General features: G+C 40.6%; 2 protein-coding genes across 4 annotated transcripts in view; both read right to left on the minus strand.

Moving 5' to 3' along the window:
* The window catches only part of txk (TXK tyrosine kinase), a 50,485-nt gene extending 41,604 nt beyond the window's left edge, over nt 1-8,881 (minus strand). The window contains exon 1 of the mRNA XM_048536504.2: nt 8,767-8,881. Coding sequence (XP_048392461.1) covers nt 8,767-8,782 — 16 coding nt within the window. The 5' untranslated portion in view covers nt 8,783-8,881. The remainder of the gene's footprint in view (nt 1-8,766) is intronic.
* A 4,237-nt stretch (nt 8,882-13,118) lies between these two features.
* The window catches only part of tec (tec protein tyrosine kinase), a 152,409-nt gene continuing 148,506 nt past the window's right edge, over nt 13,119-17,021 (minus strand). For all 3 annotated transcript variants that reach the window (XM_059647673.1, XM_059647671.1, XM_059647672.1), the window contains one exon: nt 13,119-16,623. In XM_059647673.1, the coding sequence (XP_059503656.1) occupies nt 16,552-16,623 (72 nt within the window). In that variant the 3' untranslated portion in view covers nt 13,119-16,551. The remainder of the gene's footprint in view (nt 16,624-17,021) is intronic.

A 17,021-nucleotide genomic window follows, 5' to 3' on the forward strand; every position in this document is an offset into this window, starting at 1 on the left:
GCCTCACATTTTATTATCTTGCAAAGTAACTCTGCTAATTTGTGCGTAGGTGTCATTCAAAGAGTACCCTGTTCTCATTTTTATTTTTAAAGTTATTTTATTTAGTTCTGTAAAGGTATGTGCACATTTATCTGTCACTGTTTTCCTCCCTGCTCTAAACTCCTTCAAACATCACAGCTAAGTATTATTGAATAATCACCTGAACAATTCACCGTCAGTGTCTCTTACATTGTTTAACACTATGGTAGGTAACTCCAATTTGTTAGGACAGCTGTTAATTGAAGTGTGGGTTGCTGTATATGCACAGACTGAGGGATCACCACAAACATCTCATTGCTGCACATCTGCTCTCCTGTGTTGCTGAGCTCTATTGGTTCTTTATACCTTTAAAGCCCAGTCAGAAGGTAAATATCATCGTGCAATAGATGTCTGATCACTACAATGGGTGAAAAGTGAAGGTTTTCACAGTCTTTTTTGCAGGATTGAACACGTTGGCAAACTTGGAATTTGACGTCAGCTAGTCAGGGGCAGATGTTAGAAACATCAAGATCGCGCACAGGATGACAGGGTCTCTGGAGAAACAGCAAAAGACTCTTGTGAGTTCTATAAGGATCTCCCAAGGGAATCAAGGGCACTTCAGGCATTTAAGGGGACCCTCATCAGCAAAAGTCCCAACCACCAAAAGCTGCCAGCCAATTCAAAGCCTGAAACCACTCATGCCAGCCAGCACAGCACGAGCAGAGTCCAAAATGGCACTGAACCGCCCAGAGGCCCAGTGAAGGTAAAGGCAGAATAAGGATCATGATGGTGTATGTGTTTTCAGTGGCTCCCTGTGTCCTGATGCCAGGTCCCACAATCCAACCCAGTAACTGATAATGAGGAATCCCATTCCACCAACAGGATTTGTTGGCTGTAGAAAGGCCATGAATTCCTATTCATTCCCTCTAAGGAATCACTAAATTTCAAAGGCCTCAACGAAAATGAGTGTTAATTAACTCTTTGTGCCTAATTGACAGTATGTGGGTGGTGATCAGAAATCTCAGGTCAGTTCTTTTTAAATTGACTTAATTAGGAGGAGGTTCTCTCACTCCTGAGAAACTGATGCAAGTCCTCACCACAAATTGCGTTAAATGCAGCCCATTCTCATTTTCATAATAACCGGAAAATATATGTTGCGTATACCAGCAATTTAACTTAAATAGAATGAGCCTAAATCAACTAATGATGGAATGCATTCTCCTCCATCTTGCCAGTTTTAATTAAACATATAAAAATAAATTTAAATTAGAACACTTTGAGTAGGTTGTTACAGAAACAGAAGTTGCTGGAAGTGACACTACCTCAGAGCAGAGGAAGGGTTCTGAGGAAGTGTCACCGCAGCCGAAACGTTAACTCTGATTTTCTCTTCACAGATGCTACCAGGCCTGCTGAGCTTTTCCAGCAATTTCTGCTTTGTTCCTGATCTACAGCATCTGCAGTTCTTTTGGTTTTTACTTTGAAAATGTTATTTGTGTGAAAATAGTGGCACTTAGATTCTCTGTATATATCTGCCTGTCAATTTCTTTCCATCAGTTTCCTGGTCAACATTCCCAGAGAAACTGGTTGAGTAGGTGGTTGTTGCCCACAGTTGCCTCTCCCAGGTAGACTGAGAGGAGTGTGCCTGTGAACCAACAGAAATGTGAAGCAGACCAGGAGGAGTGTGCAGTGAGTCAGCATCTCTATGAAAGAGACTGGGAAGAGTGTACAGTGTATCAGCATCGCTTTGCAGGAGATTGGGAGGAGTATGGAGGGTGTCAGCATTGCTGTGAAGCAGACCAGGAGGAGTGTGCAGTGAATCAGTGCTGCTGTGAAACAGACTGGGAGAGAAATGTAGTGTGTCAGATTGCTGTGAAGTGGACCAGGAAGAGTGCGCAGTGAAACAGCATCGCTGTGAAGCAGACTGGGAGGATTATGCTGCAGACAGCATTGCTGTGAGGCAGAAAGGAGAACCTGTGCTTCTGAAACAGCACATGAATGACTGGGGATAACAACTTCACAAAGAGCAGGAGGGAGAGTGGAGTCAGCAGGTTCACACAAAATGTGAAAGTGAGCCTACAGCTTCATAAAGAGAAAAACAAACTGATTAACGAGCACAGCAACAGCAGGAAATGAAAACTGACAGTACAGGGTCCATTCAACTTGTTTCTTCCTGTGAGAGTTGAAGTGTGACATCACAGAAAAACAGGTAATTTATTCCAGCATCAGCAGTTCCTACTATCTCTGTGGTAATTTATTTCTTTTGTATCTTTCAATTGGCCAATTGGATTAAACCAAGAGATGTTATTACATCTGAAAGGTACAGTTAAGAAAATTAATCCTGCCACATCCAGTTGTGAATGGTAGTGGACATTTAAACAATTCACTAGAGGAGGAGGAGGCTTCACAATTATCCCCATCCTCAAGGATGGAAGAGTCCAGCACTTTAGTGCAAAAGAAGGGCTGAAACATTTGCAACAATCTTCATCCAGAAGTGCCAAGTGAATGATCCATTTCTTGATCTTCCTTAGGCCCATATCAAATTAGAAAACAGTCCTCAAATAATTCAAATTGCTCTTTGTGGTGTCAAGAAATGGTTGGACGCACCAGCTATTGCAAAGGCTATGAACCCTGGCAACGTTCCAATAACAGTACTAAAGACTTGTGTTCTAGAACTAACTGCGTCCCAGCCAAGTTGTTGCAGTACAGCTACAATATTGGCATCTGGCCAATAATATGGAAAAATGATGAGGTACGTCCTGTCTCCTAAGAGCAGGACAGATCCTACAGCCTATTTACTGTCCCATCTGCCTACATTGATCAGCGACAAATGGTTGAAAGCGTCATCAAAAGTGCTATCAAGCGTCACTTGCCAAAGGAATAACCCATTCATTGACACTCAGTTTGGTCATGCAAGGGCTACTCAGTTCCTGACCTCATTATAGCCTTGATTATAACACAGCAAAATGTGCTGAATTCCAGAGGTGAGAGTAACTGACAATGACAAGAAGGCAGCATTCAACTCAGCATGACATCCAGAACCCGAGCAAAACTGCATTCAATGAGAATTGAGGGAAAAAATCTCCATTTTTCAGAGTTGTACCTAGCAGAAAGGAAGATGGCTTCTCATTTTTGGAAGTCAGCCATATCAGCTCTAGGATATCTCAGCAGGAGTTCCTCATAACAGTGTCCTAGACCTAACCATCTTCAGCTTCATGCCATCATAAGGTCAGAAGTGGGGGTAATCACTGATGATTACACAATGTTTGGCACCATTCATGACTCCTGAGATACTGAATCAAACCATGTTCAAACGCAGCAAGCCCAGGTTTGAGCTGTTAATGGGTAAGTGATACTCATGTCACATTATTTCCATCCAAAGACAAAATCCTACAAAACTGAATCTATCCATTGCCCCTTGATATTCAATGACATTACCATTGATTACTCCCCATTATTATCATCCTGTGGGTTATCATTGAAATTGAATTGGACTAGCCATATGAATAGCATGGCTATAACAGTTGGCCAGAGGCTGAGGTCTGAGGTGAATAACTGATTTCCTGTTTCCCCAAAGCCTGTCCACCATCTACAAGGCAGAGGTCAGGAGTGTGATGAAATACTCCTCACTTGTATGGATGAGTGCAGCTCTAACAACATTTGAGCAGTTTGACACCATCCAGGTGAAGGCAGCTCATTTGATTGGTATCCCATTCACCAGCTACAACATTCAATTCTCTCAGCACTGATGCTCAGTGACAGTTGAGTTCCATCCACATGGCACAGTGCAACAGCTCACCAAGTCTCCTCCAACAGAACCGAATAAACTCACCACTTCTGTCAATTAGAAGGACATGGGAAGCAGATGTATGGAAACAACACCCCCCAAAGATCTGCCTCCAGCCATGCTCCATTCTGACTTAGAACTACACCACTGTTCCTTCATTGTCACTGGGTCAAATTCTTGAAATTCCCTTCTGAACAGCAAGGGCCCCAACGAGTACAATAGTTCAAGAAGACAGCTCGCCATCACCTTCTCTAGGGCAATTGGAGATGGATAACAAATGTTGGCCGAACCAACAATGTTCACATGCCATAAACAAATAAAAACAATGTCTCCATCAAAGTCCATTGTGATCTCCAATTCCTCCTAAAACCTTCAATTTTTTAAAAGGGTGCTGGATAATTTTCTGAAGAGAAAAAAAATAGCTGTGTTATCATGAAAGCGTGGGGGTGTGGGTCTAGTCTTGTTGTGCTGTCAGAGAGCTGGTACATATACAAAGGGTTGAATGGCCTCTCACTGTGACATTACCATTCTTAATTTTCTTGGGCTTGGAGAACAACTCCCACTTCTCTTGTTTCTTCAGACAACTGAAGAAAACTAATCCAATCCTCCCACCACATAGAATCCCTATAGTGCAGGTAGAGGCCACTCTACCCACCGAGTCTACACCGACCTTCTGAAGAGCATCCCAGCCAGACCCATTCCCCTACACTATCCCTGAAATCCTGCGTTTCCCATAGCACATCCCTGAACACTATGGGCCATTTAGCATAGCCAATCCACATCCCCTGATAATAAAGTGTGGAGCTGGATGAACACAGCAGGCCCAAGCAGCATCTCAGGAGCACAAAAGCTGACGTTTCGGGCCTAGACCCTTCATCAGACCTTACATCCCCTGCACATCTTTGGACTGTGGGAGGAAACCAGAGTATCCAGAGGAAGCTCATGCAGACACGGGGAGAATGTGCAAACTCCACACAGACAGTCATCCGAGGTTAGAATCAAAGTTGGGTCCCTAGTGTTGTAAGGCAGCGGTGCCATTCATGCATCTACACACATTCAACACACATGGGCTATCTGACGATCATTCGGGAATGAAGGAATTTGCCATGTTTCTCTTAACACTGCAACTAATTATCACATCCTCGTAGCAACCTGTTTGTGACAAACTAATTGATCAGATCTGGAAATAAACCTGAGTCTTCCCAATTTGTACAATTTCCCTATAACTGGACAAATTCAGTGTTATTGGAGAAGCTGAAGAAGGATTATCATGGAAATGATGGTTTCCAATAAATTGGAATAAAAGCAAAATACTGTGGATGTTGAAAATCTGAAACAAACACGGAGAATACTGGAGAAATAAAGCAGGTTTAGCAGCATCGGTGGAGAGAGAAACTGAGTTAATATTTTGAGGTCAACTGACTCTTCTTCAGAACAGATGACTTCTGAAGAAGAGTCAGACAAAACTTGAAACATTATTACACATCACAGATGCTGCAAGACCTGCCGAGCTTCTCCAATATTCTGTTTCTGTTTCAAACAGATTAGAGCATTTTAATTAATTTGATATCATTGAACTTTTACTAATAGAACAATATTTTATTATTTTTGATTCCTTGTATGGTAATATTTAAGAACACACATCAAAGCCATAAAGGGAGTAATAAATTTAACAGGTGTGACATTCAGGATTAAAAGAAGCACAGATAGTTTTCTAATTATGTGTCATATTGAATTTTGCAAAATGCACCACTGTCAGACATAAACAAAACATATTTCCATCAGTGTTGTCATTGGGCAGGAAATGAAAATGTAAGATAACCTACAGCATTTGCGGAAACTGCAGTCTTCCTGTCTGCCCAAGAAGCAATCATATCTGTTAGAATTAACTCTTCCAGTATCTTAATAAATCAGACTATGAGATGGCCACCATATTTAATCAAAACATCTTACAGGGAGGAAACACCGGCATTTAGCAGTTTAAATTGCCTGGTTAATTATCCAAATATATAACACTACATTTTTAAAAGGACTTGCACTTAAAAGCAGTATTTTTTATGACTGCTGCATGTCCCGAGATGTTTGACAGCAAATGAAGCATGTTTTGAAGCAATATCTACATTATCGCATAAGTTTTTTTAATTCATTGATGGGAGGTGGACATTTCTAACTAGATCAACATTTATTACCTTTCCTTGGCTGCCCTTGAGATGGTAGTGGTGATCTATTTATTGAACAGCTGTAGTCCAGGATTATAGGAAGACTGTCAATACTGTTAGGGTGGGAGATCCAGGACCTTGAGCTGGCAACCGTGAAAGAATAGCAAATATTTCCAAGTTTGGGTTTGCTCCTCTTATCCTTTGAGATGTTGGTGGTTTTGGGATTGAAAGACGTGGTCTAAGGAGCCGTGGTGAATGATTGCACTGCTGTACACTGCTCCAACTGTGAATCAGTAATGGAGGGAATGTTGAAGGTGTCGGAATAGGTGCCAATCAAGAAGGTTGCTTTGTTCTTGATGGTGTGTAGCTTTATGACTGTTGTTGGGGCTGCACTCTTCGAGGCAAGTGGGGAGTATTCTGTGACATTCCTGACTTGGGACCTCTGGACGATCAATAGATTTTTAGGAATTCGGAGCTGAGTTACTTTCTACAAGATTCCTAGCCTCTGATCTGCTTTTGTAGCCACAGTATTTATTTTGGCTGCTGCAGCTCAGTTTCTGGTCAATGTTAATTGCCACATTGCTGATATCTTAGGGTTCAATTACAGCAATGCTGGTGAATATCAATGAGTGATGGTTAGATTCTCTTCCATTTGAGATGGTATTAGCCGGTGCTTGCGTAGCAAGAAAATTAATGCCCAAATTAAAATTCCAAGCCTGAATATTATCAAGGGCTTGTTGCATGTGGACATGGATTGTGTCAGTATCTGAGGATTTGTGAATGGTGCAGAACATTGTGAAATCAATGGAGAATATCTCCATTTCTGACTTCATGGCAGAGGGAAGATTGTTGATGAGCAGTTGAAACTGGTTGCGCCTAGAACAATATCCTGAAGAACTCTTGCAGAGATGGCCTGCAGCTGAGATCATTGCGGATAAATGATTCATGTTACTTAATATTGTAATTGTAATACCCTCAATTAACTATGTTTTGTTTCATCTTTTAGTGATATCTAATGAAAATGTGTTTTATGTCTGTATGTCTTAGCATTCATGAGTATATATCACCCATGGTAAATCAATGACCAAACATTATTTTCCTTCCTCAAGAAATTGGCTCCAAAATAGCTCAAAGATTGAATCAAAGATGAACATAAAACAATATAACAAAGTGTGCAAATTATACATGTAGTCTGATCTGACTTGTGTAGTTTATAAATCTACATATCAACTTAACTTGATATATCAACATCCTGGAAGCTTGACACCATCCACGACAATGTAACTTGTTGATTGGCACCACATCCACAAACATTTACTCCCTCCAGCACCAGTAGCAGCAGTGTGTACAATCTAAAAATGCACTGCAGGAATTCACCAAAGCTTGTTAGATAAAATCTTCCACACCCTCAAGGGCAGCAGAGACATGGAAACATCACCACTTGCAAGTACTCCTCCAAGCAACTCACCATTCTGATTTGGGAATATATTGGGTCAAAATCCTGGAACTTCCTCCCTAACAGCATTGTGGCATTAAAACAAGCAAAACTATTGTCAAAATAAATTCTGGAGTTTGTTAATTAGCAAGAATCAAATTTAGATATCCATTTTCTTGATTTACTCATGGCACATGCACGTAGCATTTATTGCCCATCTCTAACTGCCCTCGAAGAGGTTATCTGTTTCTTGAACCATTGCAGTCCACGTGCAATAGGTTGATCTACAGTGTCAGGGAATTCCAGGATCTGAACTAAGTGACCCTGAAGAAATGACAATATATTTCCAAGTCGGGATGGTGATTGGCTTGCAGATAGTTATGTTCCTATATATTTAGTGCCCTTGTCCTTCTGGATGGAAGTGGTCATGTGTTTGGAAGGTGCTGTCTAAGGATCTTTGGCAAATTGATTATTTACATAGAACTGTAAAAGCAGAAAACAGGCATTTAAATTTACATTATTACAAAATATAAATTTATAAATGTAGTTTTTCAGTATATTTCATTATCATTGCCAAGGGCAAACTTTAAATGTTTGAATCAAAAGCATTTAAAATTTTCATTATTTAAGGCGATTTGAGGATTCTTATGTATTGTTATTGCTCAAGTTACATATTTGACATGGACCCAACACAAATACACTTTTTAAAATCTACGCCATGAGAAGATTCATTCTGTTCTTCCTTGGTTCTCTGTCTGAATGCCACAACCACCATCACAGGGTCCTGAATCTATGTAACAAGAATGGAGACAAAACTATGTGCCATTTCACCAATCTGATGCATTCCAGCCATCCATCCAACACAGCCAATGATCCACAAAGAAAGTCAACAGCTTTGACAAAATGCACTTTTACCTGGATGCTGTAGTCTTATGATATGATCAGTGATGATAAGACTCCAACTTACTTTCCATCACATGGCTAACTAAGAATCTCTCACATTCTTACTGTCTGCCATCGCTGAATGTTGGAAGAATTTTGAGGTTGATATTCAACTTGATTCACGTTATGATCACATCTTCCTTGGCCTTGACTCAAACTTGCAGATTCTATGTCAGAGCAAGGATCACTCCTCATTGCTTCACAAGACCTCCAAGACACATATTACTAACTATAATAAATTCTAATGTATCATTGTTTGAAGCACTGCACTAATAGAACCCAAAACATAGAGGAAAAGAACTAAATATTCACTGTACAGAGTTTTCATTCTGTTCCAACTAAAATAAAAATATTTACTACTATCTTGAACGTTTCCCCTCTCTTTTGTAAAATATTTTTGCCGAAATGTAAGAGGTCAATTTACTTACAGGTAGAAAGAATCATCTTATTTCTTTCAATGCAGCTTAAAACATCCTTTTGAATGCTGACTCTTCAAGCCTTTCAATTCTTGTCATGCTCAATGCTCTGTTTGACTCGTCTGCACTTTTTTCAGGCTTCTAGCTGGTAAACTGCATAACTGAGTAACACCCAGGATATGACATAACCGTAAAGATTAAAGGTGGATATGCTTCTGTATAAAGGGCATTGGTGAGACCACGTCAGGAGTACTTTACCCAGTCTCGGTCACCTTACTTCACAGCTTGCAAATGTATTGTAGACAGTTCCAAGAAGGTTCAAAAGACTGAAAGGTGAAGTGGGGTGGGGACTTTCTTAAGAGGAAAAGTTGGTCTGGCTAAGGTTATATCTGCTAGAATTTAAAAGAGTGAGAGGTGACTTATTTGTAACATATAAAATCCTGTGTGGTCCTGACAGGGTGGATGTGGGGAAGATGTGGCGTAGGCGGGAATGTGGACTTGAACAAATAGATGACCCATGAACTTATTGAATGGCAGAGCAAGTGAGAGGGCTTCCTGACCTACTCCTGTACCTGAATTGTACTTTTTAATCTGCAAAACTATTTAATTTCACATACATTTCTCCTCACTGAAGGCATCACTAACTTAACTTTAAGTTCTTCATTGGGTTTAATCACAAATTTTATTGCTAATAAACAGAACATTTGGTTAATCACTGCCATAAGGTACTTTGAGGAAAAAAAAGTACAGTTCTGCTAGTATTGGGACATTTTTACTTTGCATTTTTATTATCCCATTTCTAGTGACAATAAGCAGAGCCTTTTGAATGGATTTTTTTTTAATATTGAAGGAACGCACTTTGGCAAAGGTTGAAAATTTGCACTCTCTGTTTACGTTTGTGCAATTGTAATCTCAATCGTTGATTTTGGAGCTAAATCACCTTGAACCACCATAATTTATGGACTGAGTTCCATCAAGGAATATCCAAAGCAACAACTGTTGCTGAACCATGTTAATTCATATCAGTTTGGACATGCTTTAAATACATAAATATGCCAATCAGTTCAAGAGCAATAATGAATGGGCAACAAATGCAGGCCTTACCAGCGACACCCATGTAAGAATAAAGAAAAAAATTAAAATCCAACATTAGCATTTATGGGTCAGAGATAGTAGGAACTGCAGATGCTGGAGAATCTGAGATAACAAGGTGTAGAGCTGGATGAACACAGCAAGCCAAGCAGCATCAGAGGAGCAGGAAGACTGACATTGTGGGCCAATCTGAAGAAGCCTGAGGAACTTACAAGTTTGCTGACAATAACATCATTAGATCTCAAACCGCAACGAGACAGAGTACAAGGAAGAGATTGAGTGCTTAGCCACCTGGTATAATGAAAACAATATTGCCACAAATATCAGGAAAATGAAGGAGATGGTCATTGACTTCAGGAAGCAGGTTAGAGGGCACATCCCTGTCTGCATCAAAGGTACTGACCTGAAGAAGGTCAAGGGCATCCAGTTTCTGGGAGAGATGATCATCAACAATCTGTCCTGATCCACCATGTTGACACAACAGTAAAGGAAGCACAACGACATCTCTATTTCCTCAGGAGGCTAAGGAAAATTCAACATGTCCACAAAGACTGTTACTACAGTAAATCGTAAACACAGCTCACACCATCTTGGAAACTAGCCTTCTATCTGTTGACTCCATCAATACTTTCACTGCCTTTGGAAAGCAAATAACATAATCAAAGACCTGTCCCAACCCTATTAAACTGTCTCCCTTCCATCAGGCAGAATATATGCAAAAAAAAAGTTCTCCCCCCAGCTCCACTAGTTATCAGACTTTTGAACCAACCTCTCAAATGTTAATGTTGATCTCTCTCCTCGCATCTTCTGTGATTGTAACACTATATTCTGTACTTTTTCTACTACACTGATGCACTTTGCATGGAACAATTTGCCAGTATAGCACACAAAACAACACTCTTCACTGTATACTGGCACGTGATAACAATACAACCAATCAAGCCTGTATGTTATCCACTTCTCGCTGCACAGGGACACAGGTTCTTCTATGCCTGAGAATCTGCAAATGTTGTTGAACATCGTGAAATCATCAAGAAGCACCCATCCCACCTCCAATTTCAGGTTAGAAGTGAAATCACTAACGAAGCAGTTGATGATGGCTGGACCAAGGGCACCTGTAGTGACTCACATGAGACTGAGATGATCAACGCTCAAAACCCACAACCATCTTCCTTTGGAGAGAGATTTGGGGGCTGCAGATGCTGGAGAATCCAAGATAACAAAGTGTGGAGCTGGATGAACACAGCAGGCCAAGCAGCATCTCAGGAACACAAAAGCTGACGTTTTGGATCTAGACCCTTCATCAGACAGGGGGATAGGGAGACAGTTCTGAAATAAATAGGGAGAGAGGTGAACGTGGACTGAAGATGGAGAGAAAAGAAGATAGGTGGAGAGGAGAGTATAGGTGGGGAGGTAGGGAGGGGATAGGTCAGTCCAGGGAGGACGGACAGGTCAAGGAGGTGGGATGGTTAGTAGGCAGGGAATGGAAGTGCGGCTTGAGGTGGGAGGAGGGGATAGGTGAGAGGAAGAACAGGTTAGGGAGGCGGGGACAAGCTGGCTGGATTTGTGATGCAGTGTGGGGAGGGGAAGAGCTGGGCTGGTTTTGTGATGCAGTGGGGGGGAGGGGAGATTTTGAAGCTAGTGAAGTCCACATTGATACCATTGGGCTGCAGCGTTCCCAAGCAGAATATGAGTTGCTGTTCCTGCATCCTTCGGGTGGCATCATTGTAGCACTGCAGGAGGCCCATGATGGACACGTTGTCTAAGAAATGGGAGAGGAGGTTAAAATGGTTCACGACTGGGAGGTGCAGATGTTTATCGCGAACCGAGCGGAGGTCTTCTGCAAAGCGGTCCCCAAGCCTCTGCTTGGTTTCCCCAATGTAGAGGAAGCCACACCATGTACAGCGGATGCAGTATACCACATTGGCAGATGTGCAGGTGAACATCTGCTGAATATGGAAGGTCATCTGGGGTCCTGAGATGGGGATGAGGGAGGAGTTTTGGGGGCAAGTGTAGCACTTCCTGCAGTTGCAGGGGAAGGTGCCGGGTGTGGTGGGGTTGGAGGCGAGTGTGGAGCAGACAAGGGAGTCACGGAGAGAGTGGTCTCTCTGGAAGGCAGACGAGGGTGGTGTTGGATTGTAGATGGCAGAAGTGTCGGAGGATGATGCATTGTATCCGGAGGTTGGTGGAGTGGTATGTAAGGACGAGGGGGATCCTCTTAGGGAGGTTATTGCGGGGGCGGGGTGTGAGGGATGTGTTGCGGAAAATGCAGGAGACGCGGTCAAGGGCGTTCTCGACCACTGCGGGGGCGGGGGTGGGAGAAAGTTGGCGGTCCAAAGAACTTGGACATCTGGGATGTGCGGGAGTGGAATGCCTCATCCTGGGAGCAGATGCGGCAGAGGCGAAGGAATTGGGAATGGGGATGGAATTTTTGCAGGAGGGTGGGTGGGAGGTGGTGTATTCTAGGTAGCTGTGGGAGTTGGTGGGCTTGAAATGGACATCAGTTTCTAGCGGGTTACCTGAGATGGAGACAGAGAGGTCCAGGAAGGTGAGGGACGTGTTGGAGATGGCCCAAGTGAACTTGAGGTTGGGGGTTGAAGGTGTTGGTGAAATGCCATCTTCCTTTGTTTAGGTATGTCCCAGCAAGCAGAATTTCTCCTATTTCCTATGAATCTCAATTTTGCCATTGGTCCTTGATGCCATTCTTGGATAAATGTTATCTTGATGCCAAGGACAGTGATTCTCACCTTACCTCTGGAGTTCAGTCTTTTGTCCATCTTTTTACCAAGATACAATGAATTCAATCAGGAGTTAAGTGACTCTGGTGGAACTCAAACTGAGCAGTGAAATAGCTATTGCTAAGCAAATGCCTCTTTGAAGCACTTCTGATGACCACTTCCAACTCTATGATTTATTGTGGATTGTAATTGGCTGGGTTGAATTTGTCCCTTTTGTGCATATGACCTAACTGGGTATTTTGATTTGTAGCATTGCTGTGCAGATGCCAATTTTGTACCTGTACATGGAACAGCTTAGCTAGCGATGCATTTAGGTCTGGAGCACCGGTCCTCTTTACGATTATCAGAATTAGTATCCTAATAATGTGCAAACGGTTTAAGGAGTTATTATTGTACACTCTTTGAAGCATGAAAATATTATTGTTGAAGAGGACTGCAATTTCACTTTCATATTGTTCATTAGAAAGACAAAGAAAAATAATTCTCCATTAAATTGTATTTATTTGGCTTATGTACAATGGCAAAGGTGGGAAAAATACATCTTAATTTACCAATTTTCATTTGTACATATTTGAGTGTCACACCAGTAATGAGCAGCAGGAAAATTCAAAGAACCATACCATCATAGTTGATCTAATTTGGAAACTAAAATAATGGATTATATTCAAGACCAATCATCCCTGAGCCTGTTATTTTCAATAAAATACATTTTTGATGCCTGAAAATGTAGGGAATTAAGCTGCAAGGGGAAGCAATTGGTCTTGATATACAAAGGTTTCCTAAATCATATTTATAAATCTCTAATAAATGCTTTATAAGATTTTCATACAATATAAACAAAATTCTAAATTGCAAGTTCAAACAAAATTTTCTCTCATGGTAAAGCTTTCTAGTGTTGGAAAGATGCACATTCACCTTTGACTTGTTGAACAATGTTAACAAATATACGAATGTTTAATAAATATTATAATACAGTGCAAGATTTCATATGGACTTCAGACTGCTTTAATATCCGCTTCATTTGGCTATTACCCCAACATTACATTCTCTGTTCACAACAGTGTTAAACCAACTGTCAAGGTACATCCTCTGAACTCTCCATGACACCTCTTCCAACATGGAAGTATTGTGTGTATCTGACAATTGTTTTTTTTAAATCTTACACAGCAAGGATCTGAGTGCACAAATGTCAACCTTATTATACTCCATCATACAACAATGTCAATGTGCCAACTTGATATGGTCAACCAACCAAAAATTTTTAAAAAACATTTTTCCATATCTGTCTGATTCCATTGTAAAATAGATGTTCTGCTAGTCAAAATATGACATGATATTCAGTGGCTAAATATGAGTTAGTATTTGGCCGTTAGACATTGCATCCTCATCACTCTGCTTTTTAAGTGTGACGAAATTAGAATCCCAGGCTCCCGTTCACCTATACTCTTGCTGTCATCAGTATAGTAGTATTCAATGCTTGCTTAAGGTTTGACAGCATCCAGGTCTCTATAATGATTCGTGGAGCAAATGAGAGGGGGATTGGGATTCTTGAAACACTACCTTATTAGTTGCTGCATGTTTGGGTGAAACGTATAGGCACAAGCTGATCTAACTGGCTGTAAAATTTGTACCGTCCTCTAATGGAAAAGTAAACTAGCTTGCTTCTCTTTCAATTCTTCTCGGTACACCAAGCCTGGAAACCCGTGAATTGCAGCTATTCTTCTCCACTGACATCGATCCTATCCTTCCACAGTCAGACCACTATGGAAACTCTCCATCAAATTATTAAAATGTGTTATGAAACAGGTTCATATGAGTGTTTACACACTTCATTAATAATAGTACAAAGCACATCACAACATACTATGCTTAAATTATAAACTTAATTATGCTTTTATCGTTTGTTCATGGCATATGCATGTGGCGGGTTAAGCCAGCATTTGCTATTAAAGCATTAGGTAAATCCACACAGCTGTTAGGGAGGGAGTTCCAAGATTTTGACAAGGTAATAGTAGAGGATGCTATCTGGCTTGGAGTGAAATTTGCAAGTGGTGGTGTTCCCATTTAACCGCTGCCTTTGTTTTTCTAGCTGGTAGAGTTCACTGGTTTTGAAGGTGCTGTTGGCCAAGCCTTGCTAAGTTACTGCAATACATCTCATAAAAGATGCACACTGCTGTGACTGTGGCAGTGGTGAAGGGAATGAATGCAGAAGATGATGGATGGGAGCACTCATCAAGTGGGATAATTTGTCTTGGATGGCGTCAAGCTTGTTGAGTGCTGTTGGAGCTGCACCCGTCCAGGCAAGTGGAAGTATTCCATCAGCTGCTGACTTGTGCCTTGTTGACTGTGGACAGGCATTGGGGAGATAGGGTGTGAATTACCTGCCATAGAATGCCCAACCTCTGACCTGAACTTGTAGCCACAGTATTCCAATGGCTGTTGTTGTTCAGTTTCTGGTCAACAGGGTAGAATTTAGTGAAGGCAAAGACAACACCATCAAAAATTAAAAGTTGGAGGTTAAATTCTGCCTTGTTAAAGATAGTCATTGACTTCCAATTGTGTGACACAAATGTTACTAAACATTTGTCAGCCACGCAACAAATCAATCTACTTTGCTTCTGTTTCTGACCATTTTAATATTTGAATATTTTTATTTAGCATCTCTTTTGCTGTCATGTTGAATCTGACTGCTGGCGCTATATTTCTAAAGAGCTTCTGAAAGCAACAATCCATACAGGCCTACGTTAAATTTATCCCAGAAGCTACAACAGTCTTGTTCCTGCAGAAAATTTTAACAGATATACTCAGTTCAGTGACACAATGTTTCCAGGTCCCAACTAGTTTTCCATCCTTATTATTCCACTGATATAAGTTTTATAACAGAATTCTGTTCCAGGATATCAGAAAAGTCTGCACCCTAATTTTGAATCAGATAGATCCAAAGAACTGGAGTTTTCTCAAGTAATCAATTATCTTCATAAAAACCTATTTACAGATGGACACCGTTCTCTGCTCTAAACAACATGTAAATCTACAGTTATCTTCCATTAGCCCCAAGAAAAATACTGCAAACTTCTGATAGAAAATAGAGGATTTAAATCTCTCGAATGGGACAACGGCTAGACTTTCACATCGCCATTTTAACAAAAACATCTTATTTTATTGTGAAATATTTTTAACACCATTTAATAAAAGGGGACATATTATTTCAAACAAAGAATGGATCTGACATCGGAACTAGATCAGAAACCATTTATCTATCTCTGGCATTTTATTTTTATGTTGTTGCAATATGTGGGACCACTGGGATAGAATAAAAAAAAGTATACATCTTAATTTGAATTGTAGGCTGCTGCTCTGGTTGTTAAGTAAAAGCTATTAAATATGTAACTCAGCAATACAAATAATAGTTCAATAATTAACAGGGATTGTGTGCAATTGTGTTATAGTACATATTATAATAAAACTTGAAAGTCCAGCTCTGGCAGCGGCAACGAAGGTTAAAAACTGCATAGAATTTGAACGGCAAAATATTTTTCAGCTGAATCCCGAAATCTGTAATAAGAAAGTTCAGACAACAGACTAAAATTGCACTTAACCTATAGAATTTGCAAAGCAAAAAAAAATAATCACTCATCAAATGATGGGGACATTTTAGGTAAGTTTCAATGCAACAATTGGCACTGACTTGCAGAATAGCAGAATCATGAGATGACATCACAGCAAATTGAACATCCTTCTCAATAAATGTGTTTGTTAATGTTTAAATTGTGTGGTCAATGAGCATCTGCATCACTGGTAATCCTCCTCAAGTCTCTATCGAGAAACCTTTACTAAGTTAGAGCAAAGCCTTCACTTTGTGTTAAATCCTGCACATCACCGAAAAGAAAATCCATCATAAAATGCAACAGGGTTTCCAGCATCATGCTCTCACTCCAGTAGTCCACAACCAACCAGAAGAGCCTCTTTAACAGTCACATTCTATTATTTGATTAATCAGCACCAAAAGGCATGAAAAACCTGGTCGCTTCTCTGCTTTCTGAAATGAGAAACAAATGAAACATATTAACAGAAAAAAATTTAAAATATAATCAATTGAAATTACATTCGGTGACTGAAAATTGTATTAGACATTTTCTCCTCTTTTTAGCATTGTTCTAGAAAACCACAAGTTTAATGTGGTTTTTGAAATACTGAAAGTTTTATAAGACCATAAGACATAGGAGTGGAAGAAAGGCCATTCAGCCCATCAAGTCCACTCCGCCATTTAAATCATGGCTGATGGGCATTTCAACTCCACTTCCCTGCACTCTCCCCGTAGCCATTGATTCCTTCTGAGATCAAAAATTTGTCGATCTCTGCCTTGAAGGCATCTAACATCCTGGCCTCCACTGCACTCCGTGGCAGTGAATTCCACAAGCCCACCACTCTCTGGCT

Source organism: Stegostoma tigrinum, chromosome 1, assembly GCF_030684315.1.
Source record: "Stegostoma tigrinum isolate sSteTig4 chromosome 1, sSteTig4.hap1, whole genome shotgun sequence".
NCBI classification, from domain to species: Eukaryota; Metazoa; Chordata; class Chondrichthyes; order Orectolobiformes; family Stegostomatidae; genus Stegostoma; species Stegostoma tigrinum.